We start from the raw sequence: 12,379 nt of genomic DNA on the forward strand, positions 1-12,379 counted from the left end.
TAATATTATTTTAATTTATTAAAAGTGTTGGAGAGAAGGCTATACAACTTTATTGTAATATTTTTTGAGAAATTCTATGTAAGGTTGTTTAAAGAATTAAAATTTAAATATCTTAAGATGTTATTAAGTATTTCTAAAATATTTAAAGATAATATATCATAATATAATAATTTATTATTATATTATATTTTTAAAATATTATGATATAATAATTGATTATTCATTATTTTTAAAAATAATTACTATATTATATAATAATTTAATATTTAATATTTTATTATATATTTAATTTCATTATATCTTAAATATTATGATATAATAATTAATTATTTAATATCTCTAAGATATAATATTTAATTATCTTGAAATAAATATAATGTGACCTACAAAAACTACATATACGATATCCTACTGTCGTACTCAACTTTCTTACATTTTCCACTCATTATATTATTATAACAAATCTTACTCACTTATTAAATTAAACATCATAGAGTTATTTTGGAATGAATCTCCTACTTCTCTCTGAATCTCAAAACTCTCACCCACAAACAATAATTTAACTCTTGAAAGCCTCATTTTATTAAAACAAAATAATTGGATTCAACTTTACAATAATCACAATAACAAACTATAAAAAAAAAAACACCTTTCGGTCCAAGTAAAGTATTTCATTTTCTAATATAAATTTCGACGTCGGATTCAAACTTACTTATTTCCGAAAAAACATGTATAATATTATTTATTTATTTATTTTTATTTCATTGTAGGAGATGGGAAAGGTATACTCTAGAAAAACGTCAGTAGTTTTTTTTTTTAACTCATTTATAATTTATATTTTAACTCTGTTTTTGTTCTAATCATTTAAAAATTTATAACTGTGATAAAATAATGTCAAATTTTATTCTATTTCTTTTAAATTTGTTTTGAAAATGTTTTTTTAACGATATAATACCAACACAATGAGATTCCCTCATTTACCATACTCATTTATATAACTATTTTCTCCATAAGTCATAATTCTTACCTTTTCTTCATTTAACTTCCATTTTTCAATGTATCTTACATTGAACAAACACACAAAAAGAGAGAGTATATTTTAAAGAATTAATCGTAACAATGACTAAAATTACCTTTTAAAAAAATAGATTTTTCTCCCTTGTATAAAAGGATGATTATTGAAAATGGGAATGCTTGCTTAAATTTAATTGGAAGATCAAAATAGTTTTAATCTGGTTAATAGGTTTGAAGTACTAAAGTTGAAAGCTTGTTTTTTTTAATACTATAATAATTATAATTTAATAATTTTATCTATTATAAAATAAAATTATCTACCACATTCATTAAATTATTCACAAATTTTATTTTCAAATTACAAATTTTTATCCATCACAATTTTATATGACCCTTATATGAACTCATGGTTGTTGAAAAAGATATGTCAAAACGAGATCTAATCCATGAGTCAACTCGGCTCACCACAGTTCAAACCGAGTTAATTGATTGAACTGAGTTTGACTCACTTAATTCATGGATTAAATGGGTTCGAACCGGATTGACCCACTTAACCCACTAACATTTTTTTACAATTTATTTTAATTTTTTTTGTGTTATAATTATTTACTACTTCTTATTATATACATTAGTACAAAATTGCATTTTTACCTCGCCTTATAGGTCTCGGTTGGTAAGGAACCGAAGCATATAACGGCGCGGTGGCATTTTTGCAATTTCAGACAACTTTTATGCCTCGGTTCAAGAAAAGCCCGAAGCCAAAAGGGGTTATAGGCTTCGGTTCAAAAAAAATCGGTGTCAAAAGGTCCTTATATGCTTCGGTTGAACAGACCCGAAGCAAAAAAGGTGGCTAGAAATTTCAAAAATGCCACTAGCTGTTATGTCTTTGGCCTCGGGTGGCACTGAACCGGGACCAAAGAGGGTTATATGCCTCGGTTATTAATTGAACCGAGGCCATATAGTTTAATTAGGGCAAAAAAAAACACGAACCCTCTACTTCTTCCTCGCGCCGCTACCTCTCCTCCATCTCTCTCTGCGACAACACTGACCCCTCACCCTGTTCAAAATGAACACTCTCCTCACTCTTCCCCTTATCGCCACTCTCCAAAACATCATCCGGCACAACAACAACCTCATTGGTATTCTCCAGCGAGACCAAAACCTATGCCTCTGCGCGCACTGAGGGATTGGTAGAAGACCCACCACTTTGGTTGGCGTTAGAAGAAGAACCACCGCCGGAAGAACCCCTCTGACAACGCAACGCAAACCCTAATCCCTCTCACGGGGACTACGTCAACGATTCACGCTGCGACTCGCTGCCACCACGCCAGCCACCGAGACTGGGTCCGCGAGCACTAAGGAAACCAGCCCTCCGGCCGCCGCGACAACGACCGCTCCTGTCCGAGACTCCGACTCTCTAGAGGTTCCATTGACCAGCCGTGTTGTTTCTGGGAGAGGCTGATGAGGTTGTGTTGATTTTGGAGAAGGAGTTTCCGCTTCTTGGGTTGAAGAAGGAGAATTGTACCGAGGTGAGTTGGATTGATTCTGTTCTGTGGTGGAACGATGATGAGAGTTTGAAAAACAGTGACAAACCTAAGACCCTACTGGATCGAAATCTAAACTCTGTTGGTTTTCTGAAAAGAAAATCTGATTATGTTGAGAACGCCATTTTAAGAGACGGGTTGGAATGGATATTCAAGAGGATGATCGAGCTGGGAAAAACGGGGTTCGTTTTCAGCCCTTACGGAGGGAAAATGGGAAAGATTGCTTTTGAACATTAAGACCAAAGTGGATCCTGAAAACGTTTTCAAGAATGAACAGAGTGTCACTAACTGGGTGCAGATGTGTGTTCGTGTGACTGCAGTGGATGATGGAGATGATGAGTATGCATATCATCTATGGCCTCGGTCCTAACAGACCCGAGGCAGTAAGCTACGTATATGGCACTGGTTTCAAAACAACCGAGGCATAAAACTGGATCTATGGCTCCGGGTGATAACCGAGGCCAAAATGTGTACCTTTTGGCCTCGCCCCAATATGCCTCGGTTCCAGACCCGAGGCAAAATGTGGAAAACAACCGGGGCAGAAAGCCCTTACTGCACTAGTGATAGACTCACGATTTCATATTTTTATTAGAATGCTGCTTAATAATATTTGAATAGTAGAAATGTTTAATTAATTTTGTTATCATATTATATACGTTGATACTTTAATCTTTATCTATTATCTATAACAATAGATAAAGATGATTTTATCTTTTGTGTCCACATTTTAAAATTTCCAATTATACCCTTTAAAATATAATTATTTATTAAATTTTTAAAAATTGATTGTTATATTTATCAACCGTTATTCTCTTATCTTTTCTTATATATTCCATTTTATTTTTAATAAATATAATTTTATTTTATATATTAACTTAATAACATTACAATATCATCACATACTAATATAATATGATGCATATATAAAAAAATCGTACACACAGTCGTGCCTATATTTACGCTAGTCTTTATAATAGTATTTTGAGAATTAGATATTCACTTTCATTCTATTGTTATAAAAAATAAATCAAATCAATTTGCTTTCATTCTAATACAATAAATTGTAAATAAAAAATTCAAATCATAGATAAACATCTCTTAAACCAACTTTAATTAAAAAAACTAAAATGAAAATTGAAAATATCTAAACAAATTATATTATTAAGACAATTTAGTCACCAAATTGGACCTATTAAGACAAAGTGTAATGAGGGTGGATACATCAAGAATTAGATGAAAAATCAGGTACAAGTTGATTAATGAGGTTCTCATAGATATCATAAAGAAGACGATCTTTGGCACCAGTTCGATGAATCTCATTGTGCTTGCAGAAATATTTGAGATGATTAAGTTTGCAGCAACCAAGCATCTGACCAAGCAATAAGAACAACCAATTAATCTCCTTTTTGTTTTTCGCAATGATGGGTCTTGTGCTGCTTTCTCGTCCGCAAAGGGGGCATTTTGGGAACACCGGACTCATCCAAACCCTTGGGGCTCTGTTATGCCACTTATTCTTTCCTCTGCTAATAAATTGGCATAAGTCATTCAATTTCTCTTCCAAATCCAGACTCAACTCGAATTCATGATCGCACCTCTTGCAGTGAACCTTTCCTTTGATGGTGTGGATATTATTCTCCGATAGATACTCCTTACTGTGGATGCTAGCTCGCTGATTCTTGGCCCAAGGAAACAACGCCGGAACAGTTTCGCTCATTGCTTTGCTCCGACGAGTAGATGAAGTGCGACGAGAGCGTGTAACTGTGGAAACATTTTCTGTCGCTTCAGCAGGTGCATTCGGAGGGTTGGTGTCATGGGTGCATGATGCCAACGAAAGATAAGTGTTGCTGGAAAATAACATGATGGAAGGGTCAAGGTTATAGCAAAGTGTTTGAGAATGGTTTACTGGGGGAAGGTAAAGAAAAAAAGGGGAAGGAGTTCGCGTGGAACTCCCACACCGGAGCGATAGACTGAGATCTAGCTCTTCTTCTAACACCATTGAGTTATTCATTCTACGTTCTGGAGGTCGGAAAATTAAGATGTGTGTGTATGTATGCCTTGAAATTTTACAAAAACAGAGAGGATTGAAGAATATATATAGAAGAATAAGATGGAATTTGATAAAAGATGAAGATAAAGGATTTTTTTGTTATATATATTAAAAAGATAATAAAAAATATATGTAGATGCTAAAACTTAAGATATTATGAAATATTTCTAAAACATTTATGGATAATATTTTATAATATACTAATATTATTATATTATGTTATATTTTTAATATATTATGATATAATAATTAATTATTTAATACTTTAAGATAAAATAGATTCTATTATATCTAAAAGATATTATCATATAATCACATATCATTTAATTTCTCTAACATATAATGGATTTTATTATATTATCAAATATTATAATATTATATTTAACTATTTAATATCTCTAAAATATAATATTTAATTATCTTCAAATAAATAAAATTTATCATGACCTAAGAAATCTATCAATACACTCCTATTAATATTTTAATTATCATATTCAATTATGAAACTTAATTTTTATATTCTCTACGCTCATTATCATATTATAATAGTTTTTTACTTTCTTCTTATCTTCTTGAATTCCCTTTCAAACCTAAAGCTTTACAAAAATCATCTGGACAAACTATCAAAACCAAAAAGATAAATAACACTTTCAGTATGATTGCCCAGGTATTTCATTTTCTAATATTTGTAATAACTTCAACATCGAATTCAAACCTACTTATTTCAAAAAAAACATGTATAATATTATTTATTTTTATTTCATGGTAAGGGACAGGCATAAGTATACTCTAAAAAAACGTGAGTAATTTTTTTAACTTATTTATAATTTATATTTTAAAATGCTTTTGCTCTAATCATTTCAAAATTTATAATTGTGATAATAAAATGTCAATTTTTATTCTATTTCTTTTAATTTTTTTTGAAGTTGGTTTCTAAAATGTTGATCAGAGTAAATGCAAATGCTCGCTTAGATTTAATCTAAAGATTATGTTTAATAGAATAGCTAGAATTGGGCAAACAGTTATAAAGTTGGTTATTTGTAAATATTACAAACAGACAGGAAAATACCGCTAAATTAGAAAAATATAAGATATGAGACAGAACATATACATATATATTAGTTTTAAAATTTTAATTAACATAACACAAAAATGAATTTAATCTATATATCTAATATTTAAAAAAGAGAAAAATAGTGTTCATATAAAATTTGTTTCTTTATTTTTATAATCATAATAAAAACTTAGATAAAGTTTATGGATTATTTAAAAAAACATTAAATTTGTAATTATTAACATTTTTATGTTAGAGTCATGTTGAAATCATGTTAAAAAAAATATTTTTTAAATTGAATATTGGGACACGAATTATAACACACCTATGTACTCAAAGTTCATACAATTTTTTACTTTGGTGAAAATTGCAAACCCAACTCAACTTTTGATGCTTGATGTGAGATTTGGTAAATATTCACTCAAGAACAGCACTATAAAATGGAAGTGATACTAATACCGAAAAAACACTAGTAAACATATGTCTTTAAGTTTAACTACAATTGAAAAACGAACATCCAAATTGAGACGACCTAAACAAATCTTAATATTGTGACAACAAAGTCACGAGACCCAAAACGCAGTCAATTGAGTATGGGTGGATCAAGAATCAAATAAATGTAAATAATCAGGTAGAAGCTGAAGGATTAGGCCCTTATAAGTATTATAAAGGAGACGATCTTTGGCACCTGTTCGATGAATCTCATTGTGCTTGCAGAAGTATTTGAGATGCTCAAGCGTGCAGTACCCAAGCATTTGACCCAGCAATAAAAACAACCAATTAATGTCCTTTTTGTTTGGTGCAATCACAGGTCTGGTGCTGTTTTCTCTGTCGCAAAGGGGACACTTTGGGCACACTGGACTCAACCAAACCAGTGGGGCTCTAGTATGCCACTTCTCATTCTCTCTCGTAATGAATTGGATTAAGGCATCAAGTTTGTCTTCTAGATTCAGACCCAATTCAAACTCGTGCTCGCACCTCCTGCAGTAAAGCTTTCCTGTGATGGTGTGAACATTATTCTCCATTAGGTATTGGTGGCGGTGGATGGTGGCGCGTTGATTCTTGGCCCAAGGAAATGGTGCAGTAACGGTTTTGCTCGTTCTTTTGAGTCGTGAAGTGCGACGAGAACTACCGGAAGAGCGTGTGACTGTGGGCACACTTTCGGGTGCTTCAGCAGGCGCGTTTGGAGGGTTTGGGTTGTGGTTGGAAGATGCCAAGGAAGGATTGGTGTTGTTGGAACATGAGGTCGACGAAGACGATGGGTTAGGGTTAGAAGAAGTTGGTTGTATTTTCATGAGACATAGGTTTGTTTGAAGAGGGGTAGTAGTTTCATTTGAAGTCCCAAACCGAAGGGAGAGGGTGAGATTTAGCTCTTCTTCTGATTCCATCTGTTCTTTCTGATTCATTATGATCGCTGAGATGATACAGTTATATTGGGTGTTCAAGTAAACATTTGAAGTTCGACGCTTGAGATCTCATAACAGAATTTGCTATGTCTGTTACAACTTGTAGTTAATATTTGGAAATCTGAATATAAAAACCAACTCTGTTACATTCGTATACATATACATATACGTATTCCTATACATATTCGTATATGTATATCTATGTAAGAACGTACAAGGGAGATTTCTTCTTCCCCATTTCATTTTTTTAATTTACTTTTAATTATTATTTTAAAAATTAATTATTTTATAAATATTTTATATTTAATTATTATTTTAAAAATCTCTTTTATCTTTTAATATTTATTTTGTCTTTTAATAATTATTTTTAAAATTAATTATATATTCTGAAAATAAATATTATTAATTTTAACTCAATTTACTATGAAAATTAAAAAAATAGAACACAGACTTAACATCACCTGTATTTTCGTTAGGACGTGTAATGCGCATACTAATTTTTGCCGTTTTCACTACAATAATATTTAAAAAAAATTCCTTCTTTTTTCACATTTCATTTTTTCAGATTTACTCTTAATTATTATTTTAAAAATTAATTATTTTATAAATATTTTACTTTATTCTGGAAGTAAATATTATTAATTTTAACTCAATTTTTCAGAAAATAAAAAATGCAAACACATTACTTTTAACCGTTTTCACCTACAAGTCAAAATGAATTTGGCTATAGACAACTTAAAATCTAACCCTAATCTTCCTATCTTCTTTTTTTATTTTTTTGATATTTTTTAAATTATTACATGTGTTGGAAGCAATACCACTTTGTTCTATAATGTTAAAGAAATTATAATAGTTAAGAAATGATATTTGTTTAAATAATTAAAATTATCTTTAACAAATTATAAATTTAGAAAACCAAGGAAATAAATAAATAAAATTTGTAGTAATTAAGCACTCGGAACCGAAATAATTAAGATTGAATCTACATACTTATTTCAGAAGAAGCGAGTATATATAAATTTATTCAACAAACGGAGAATTAATGCATATAAGATTGTTCATAAGTCAGACATATATCGACCAGTTAACTCCAGTGAATAAAATATAAACAGAATCATATTTAATATATTAATACCAACCAGTATTTTACCGTACAATAAAATAAAATATTGACAACATTTGTTTTCTATGAAAAAAATATAACAGTATTTGTAAGACATAAACACGACTTAATTTTGGTCTCTAAAATTGTATGCAAATTTAAAATTAAGATGATATCTGTGTTACAAAATACAAAAGAAAAACTGATTCGTTACTTAGAAAAACTGATAGCATCCGATAAAAGTACGATAGGATCCGATAAAAGATGAAGATATATGATTGTTTAGTTGTGTATTAATGTAATGTTAGTATCAAAATTTGTTATCCCCTATCTCTCGCTCTATCCTATAACTCCTTTTTCTTAAAGAAAAATACAAAATATTTCCTTTGAGTGTTTTTTATAAAAATATAAAAAATAGACAAAACTTAACATTAATCCGTTGTAATGTCGAAAAGATAAGAGAAAAAAAGTGAAATAAATCACTTCATTGGTTCAAAAAATCTTTTATATTACATAAAATATTAAAATCACATTAAATTAACACAACTAATGTAATGTTAGTATTGAACTCTTATTACTAAGTTAAAAATTATAATTATTAATTACAATTACAACTTTTTTTTATTTAGATGTGTAATAATATAAATAATATTACATTCTGTAATTAAAATAATTATATTTAAAATAATTTATTAGGTAGTTGGTGTAATATAAGAGCACAAATGCATATGTGCATTCAATTTTGCGCTTTCTATACTTGGCACTTTTCCTTAATTTATTCTTTTCATTTTCGTTCGGGTAGATCTTTATCTTATATCCTTTTTTCTCTAATATTTTATTTTTCCCTACGTCGAACAATATTATCAAATATTGAATCGAAAACTTTCCTTCCAAGATCATAAATATTGTAAGAAAAGACAATGCAAATATAATAAGAGATGTTTAAGAATACTAACATTGATCTAAATAATATATAAGATCCTACATAAATCAAAGATAAAATAAATTTAAAGTATATAAACTACTGTAAACTAATTTTATAAGTATCGAGACACATTTAAAATTTATATATATGTTAATGCGAGGAGTATATTATAAATTCTACATCAAGATAAAATAAATTTATAATATAAAATTTACTATATATAAGTAGATATATTTATCATGGTATAAAAAATAATAAAGATTGAACTCACTCGTTAAAAAAAAAAAACACATGTAACATGATTTAAGCCAGGGCTTAAAAAGCGACATTATTTTTCTTAACTCATTTATATACTAATTCATTTTTTATCTTGAGTATTTATTTCAATAATTCAAAAAATCAATTTTTTCAATAAAATGTCAAATCCTGTCTACTTATTTTAATTTGTTACGCAATAATTTATCCAGTGAGAAATGTCATAGAAATACTATTTGTCACACTCCCACGATGTTTTTTATTGGGCCACGTTATCCAATATAACACATTATACATAAAATAATATTTAAAATTTAAGAAGGCTAATAATTTTAAACAACGTAATATATACAAAGTAAATTATATATACAAAATAAATATTTACGTTTAATATTTAATTTATATTTCCAGTTAACTTAAACTTTAATTTTACAAAACAATTTAAATTTAATTAACTAATTCAATCACACAATTCTCAATTTTTTTTAGCGAACAATGTCAACAAAATTGTCATAAAGAAAACAAACCTTTGGGCCTTGCAGTAGTCTAGCCCAAGAATGGTCAAGACGAACCCGAACCGAGCCTGAGTCCAGTGGTCCAAATTAAAAGTTAGGGTTTCTAGCTGTTTATATACAAAGAAAACCCGAATTTGTTCTTTTTCGTCGTAGGTCTGAGAGGGAGGGAGAGGGAGTGAGTGATATTTGTGTATTGCCTTCTCTCAGAAATGGTTACGTTCAGGGTGCGTATAATTCTCACTACTTGTGTAATGTTCTATCTCGTTTAGCTCTGATAATTATTTTCATTGTGTAATGTTTGTTTGTTTTTTTTTTGTGTTTTTTTTTGCAGTTTCACCAGTATCAGGTCGTTGGGAGGGCGCTCCCAACGGAAGCAGATCAGCACCCAAAGATTTACCGCATGAAGCTTTGGGCCACCAACGAGGTTCGGGCAAAATCCAAGTTCTGGTAAGCACATTATTCTCTTCAATCATTCGTTTTAATTTCTGAGATCCTTTTTGCAATATTCTCCTCTCGTTCGATGTGTAATGATTTAGTTAGTTTCGAGCAATTGGAGTTCGTTGTCTCTGCTTCGATTTTTTTGTTTGTTTAGGTTTTAAGTTTTTTATGTTTTTTTTCTACTGATTAGGTACTTTTTGAGAAAGCTGAAGAAGGTCAAGAAGAGCAATGGTCAAATGCTCGCTATCAACGAGGTACTATCTCTTTTAAGGCTTTGATATTTTGGTTGTTTTTTTAACTTTTAATTTTAGATCATGCCGATGATTCAGTTGTTTTTGAGTTGTTGAAAATAATGATAAGATGTCACGTTTTCATGGAAAATTTAGTGGTAAACTTGTCTGTTACCTTATTCAGTGATACTGTTTTCTTGTGCACTGCCCTGTATAGTTGAATCAATTCATAATGATTAACCCGAAGTTCCGTAATGTTAACTTCAGATGCTTGTTTTGCTTTTTCAATAACCTGATAAATTAGTGTACGTAATGACATTTATATTTGGACATCATTTGTGGCTGTTATGTTATGTTCATAGTGTTTATGCAGAATTCTCATGATGCTTATGGCGGATGCTTTACTGCTCTATTAATAATTTGTTGAACTATTGTTGTCATTACATTTATTAATGGGCATCCTTGTGTTTTTTTAATCAAAGCTGCGTTTGGGTTTGTAATTAATTTCATCTACCTTGTTTAAAGTACATTTTGTACTGCCTGCTTTGTGTTGGAATATTGTTTTGAACTTTTGTCCTTCATTATATTTTGTTGTGCAGATTTTTGAGAAGAACCCAACCAAGATTAAGAACTATGGGATATGGTTGAGGTATCAAAGTAGAACCGGCTATCACAACATGTACAAGGAGTACCGTGACACTACTCTAAATGGTGGAGTTGAGCAGATGTACAATGAGATGGCATCTCGTCACAGGGTGAGGTGCCCATGCATCCAAATTATTAAGACGGCTACCATCCCGGCTAAGCTTTGCAAGAGGGAGAGCACCAAGCAATTTCACAACTCCAAAATCAAGTTTCCATTAGTTTTCAAGAAAGTTAGGCCACCATCCAGGAAGCTCAAGACCACATACAAGGCCAAAAAGCCAAACTTGTTTATGTAATTTGTTTAGTCTTTTGGCTGATCAAGTTAAGATTTTGTTTATCAAAGTTCAAAATTCTTTTTGATAATCAACTTAAGAGATTCTTAATTCGACTTCATTTTATAATGAGTATTTTATAGAACAGTTGTTTAAAGAAGATGAATGTTTGAAATCATATCGCTATATTAAACTGTGATATTTATTCTTATTTAATACAATAATGTAAAAGCTATAGAATAAACTTTAACCATATTAATATCACTCTTTGTGTGTAAGTGTTTGCGAGTTAATATGGTATTGCATGGATGTAGTAGTTATACTAACATATAAACTGTATGTCAGTGATAAAGTATTGTGATTAGTGTACTATTTTTGTTTATCGACAATAGGGATAACTAAAAACTTACAACGATATATCATATGACACATAAGTTAATGCTCTTTTAAAGTGTAAATCAATCCTAATTAATTAATGTTCTTTGAGTGTTAATATATTACAGCACATTTCAATTAATATTAATTTTTTTTCCATAAAAATAATAAATATATTTCTAAAGGAGTACATAATTGTTATACATACAACAAATATTGTAAATAAAAATAAAGTTTATCATGGAATGTATAAGGCAACCATTTCAACTCATTGCCTTTAGAGTTACAAATACTTTTGCAACTCTAAATTTTAGTGCTTATACAACATTCCCTTAAATCAAGATGTTTTATAAAATTTAGACTCAAATATAATTAAGTCACCTTTAAAAAGCATTAACGCATACAATAATTATTTTTTTATACCTCCTAAGATTATTTCTAAAATTGAAAATATAACAATTTTTTTTTTCATAGTTCTTAAATTTTTCATCTACTACAATATAACAATTTTCTTTCATAGTTCCCCACAGGTCTTACTTTTTCTTCTTTCTTATTTT

General features: G+C 29.8%; 3 protein-coding genes across 3 annotated transcripts; 1 reads left to right on the top strand and 2 right to left on the bottom strand.

Moving 5' to 3' along the window:
• Positions 1–3,699: 3,699 nt before the first annotated feature.
• LOC114163743 (uncharacterized) lies at positions 3,700–4,605 on the bottom strand. Its single transcript, XM_028048036.2, has one exon. The coding sequence runs from the start codon at positions 4,564–4,566 to the stop codon at positions 3,781–3,783; it is 786 nt and encodes a 261-aa protein (XP_027903837.1). The 5' UTR covers positions 4,567–4,605; the 3' UTR covers positions 3,700–3,780.
• Positions 4,606–6,261: 1,656 nt separating this feature from the next.
• LOC114163744 (uncharacterized) lies at positions 6,262–7,047 on the bottom strand. Its single transcript, XM_028048037.2, has one exon. It carries the CDS (start codon positions 7,045–7,047, stop codon positions 6,262–6,264), a length of 786 nt encoding a protein of 261 aa, XP_027903838.2.
• A 2,898-nt stretch (positions 7,048–9,945) lies between these two features.
• LOC114162340 (large ribosomal subunit protein eL20-like) lies at positions 9,946–11,607 on the top strand. The gene is made up of 4 exons (XM_028046194.2): positions 9,946–10,086; positions 10,194–10,309; positions 10,491–10,554; positions 11,130–11,607. The coding sequence occupies exons 1-4, from the start codon at positions 10,072–10,074 to the stop codon at positions 11,469–11,471; spliced, it is 537 nt and encodes a 178-aa protein (XP_027901995.1). The 5' UTR covers positions 9,946–10,071; the 3' UTR covers positions 11,472–11,607.
• Positions 11,608–12,379: the final 772 nt, after the last annotated feature.

This window comes from Vigna unguiculata, chromosome 9 (assembly GCF_037176805.1).
Source record: "Vigna unguiculata cultivar grain cowpea cultivar isolate G323 ecotype 2 chromosome 9, ASM3717680v1, whole genome shotgun sequence".
Taxonomy (NCBI): domain Eukaryota; kingdom Viridiplantae; phylum Streptophyta; class Magnoliopsida; order Fabales; family Fabaceae; genus Vigna; species Vigna unguiculata.

Excerpts from the sequence above, each read along its gene's own strand:
- LOC114163744 (XM_028048037.2), bottom strand. The coding sequence starts at position 7,047 with ATGGAATCAGAAGAAGAGCTAAATCTCACCCTCTCCCTTCGGTTTGGG.
- LOC114163743 (XM_028048036.2), bottom strand. The coding sequence starts at position 4,566 with ATGAATAACTCAATGGTGTTAGAAGAAGAGCTAGATCTCAGTCTATCG.
- LOC114162340 (XM_028046194.2), top strand. Across the intron at positions 10,310-10,490 it reads CGGGCAAAATCCAAGTTCTG|GTACTTTTTGAGAAAGCTGA; the intron begins GTAAGCACATTA and ends TCTACTGATTAG. Across the intron at positions 10,555-11,129 it reads AAATGCTCGCTATCAACGAG|ATTTTTGAGAAGAACCCAAC; the intron begins GTACTATCTCTT and ends TTTGTTGTGCAG.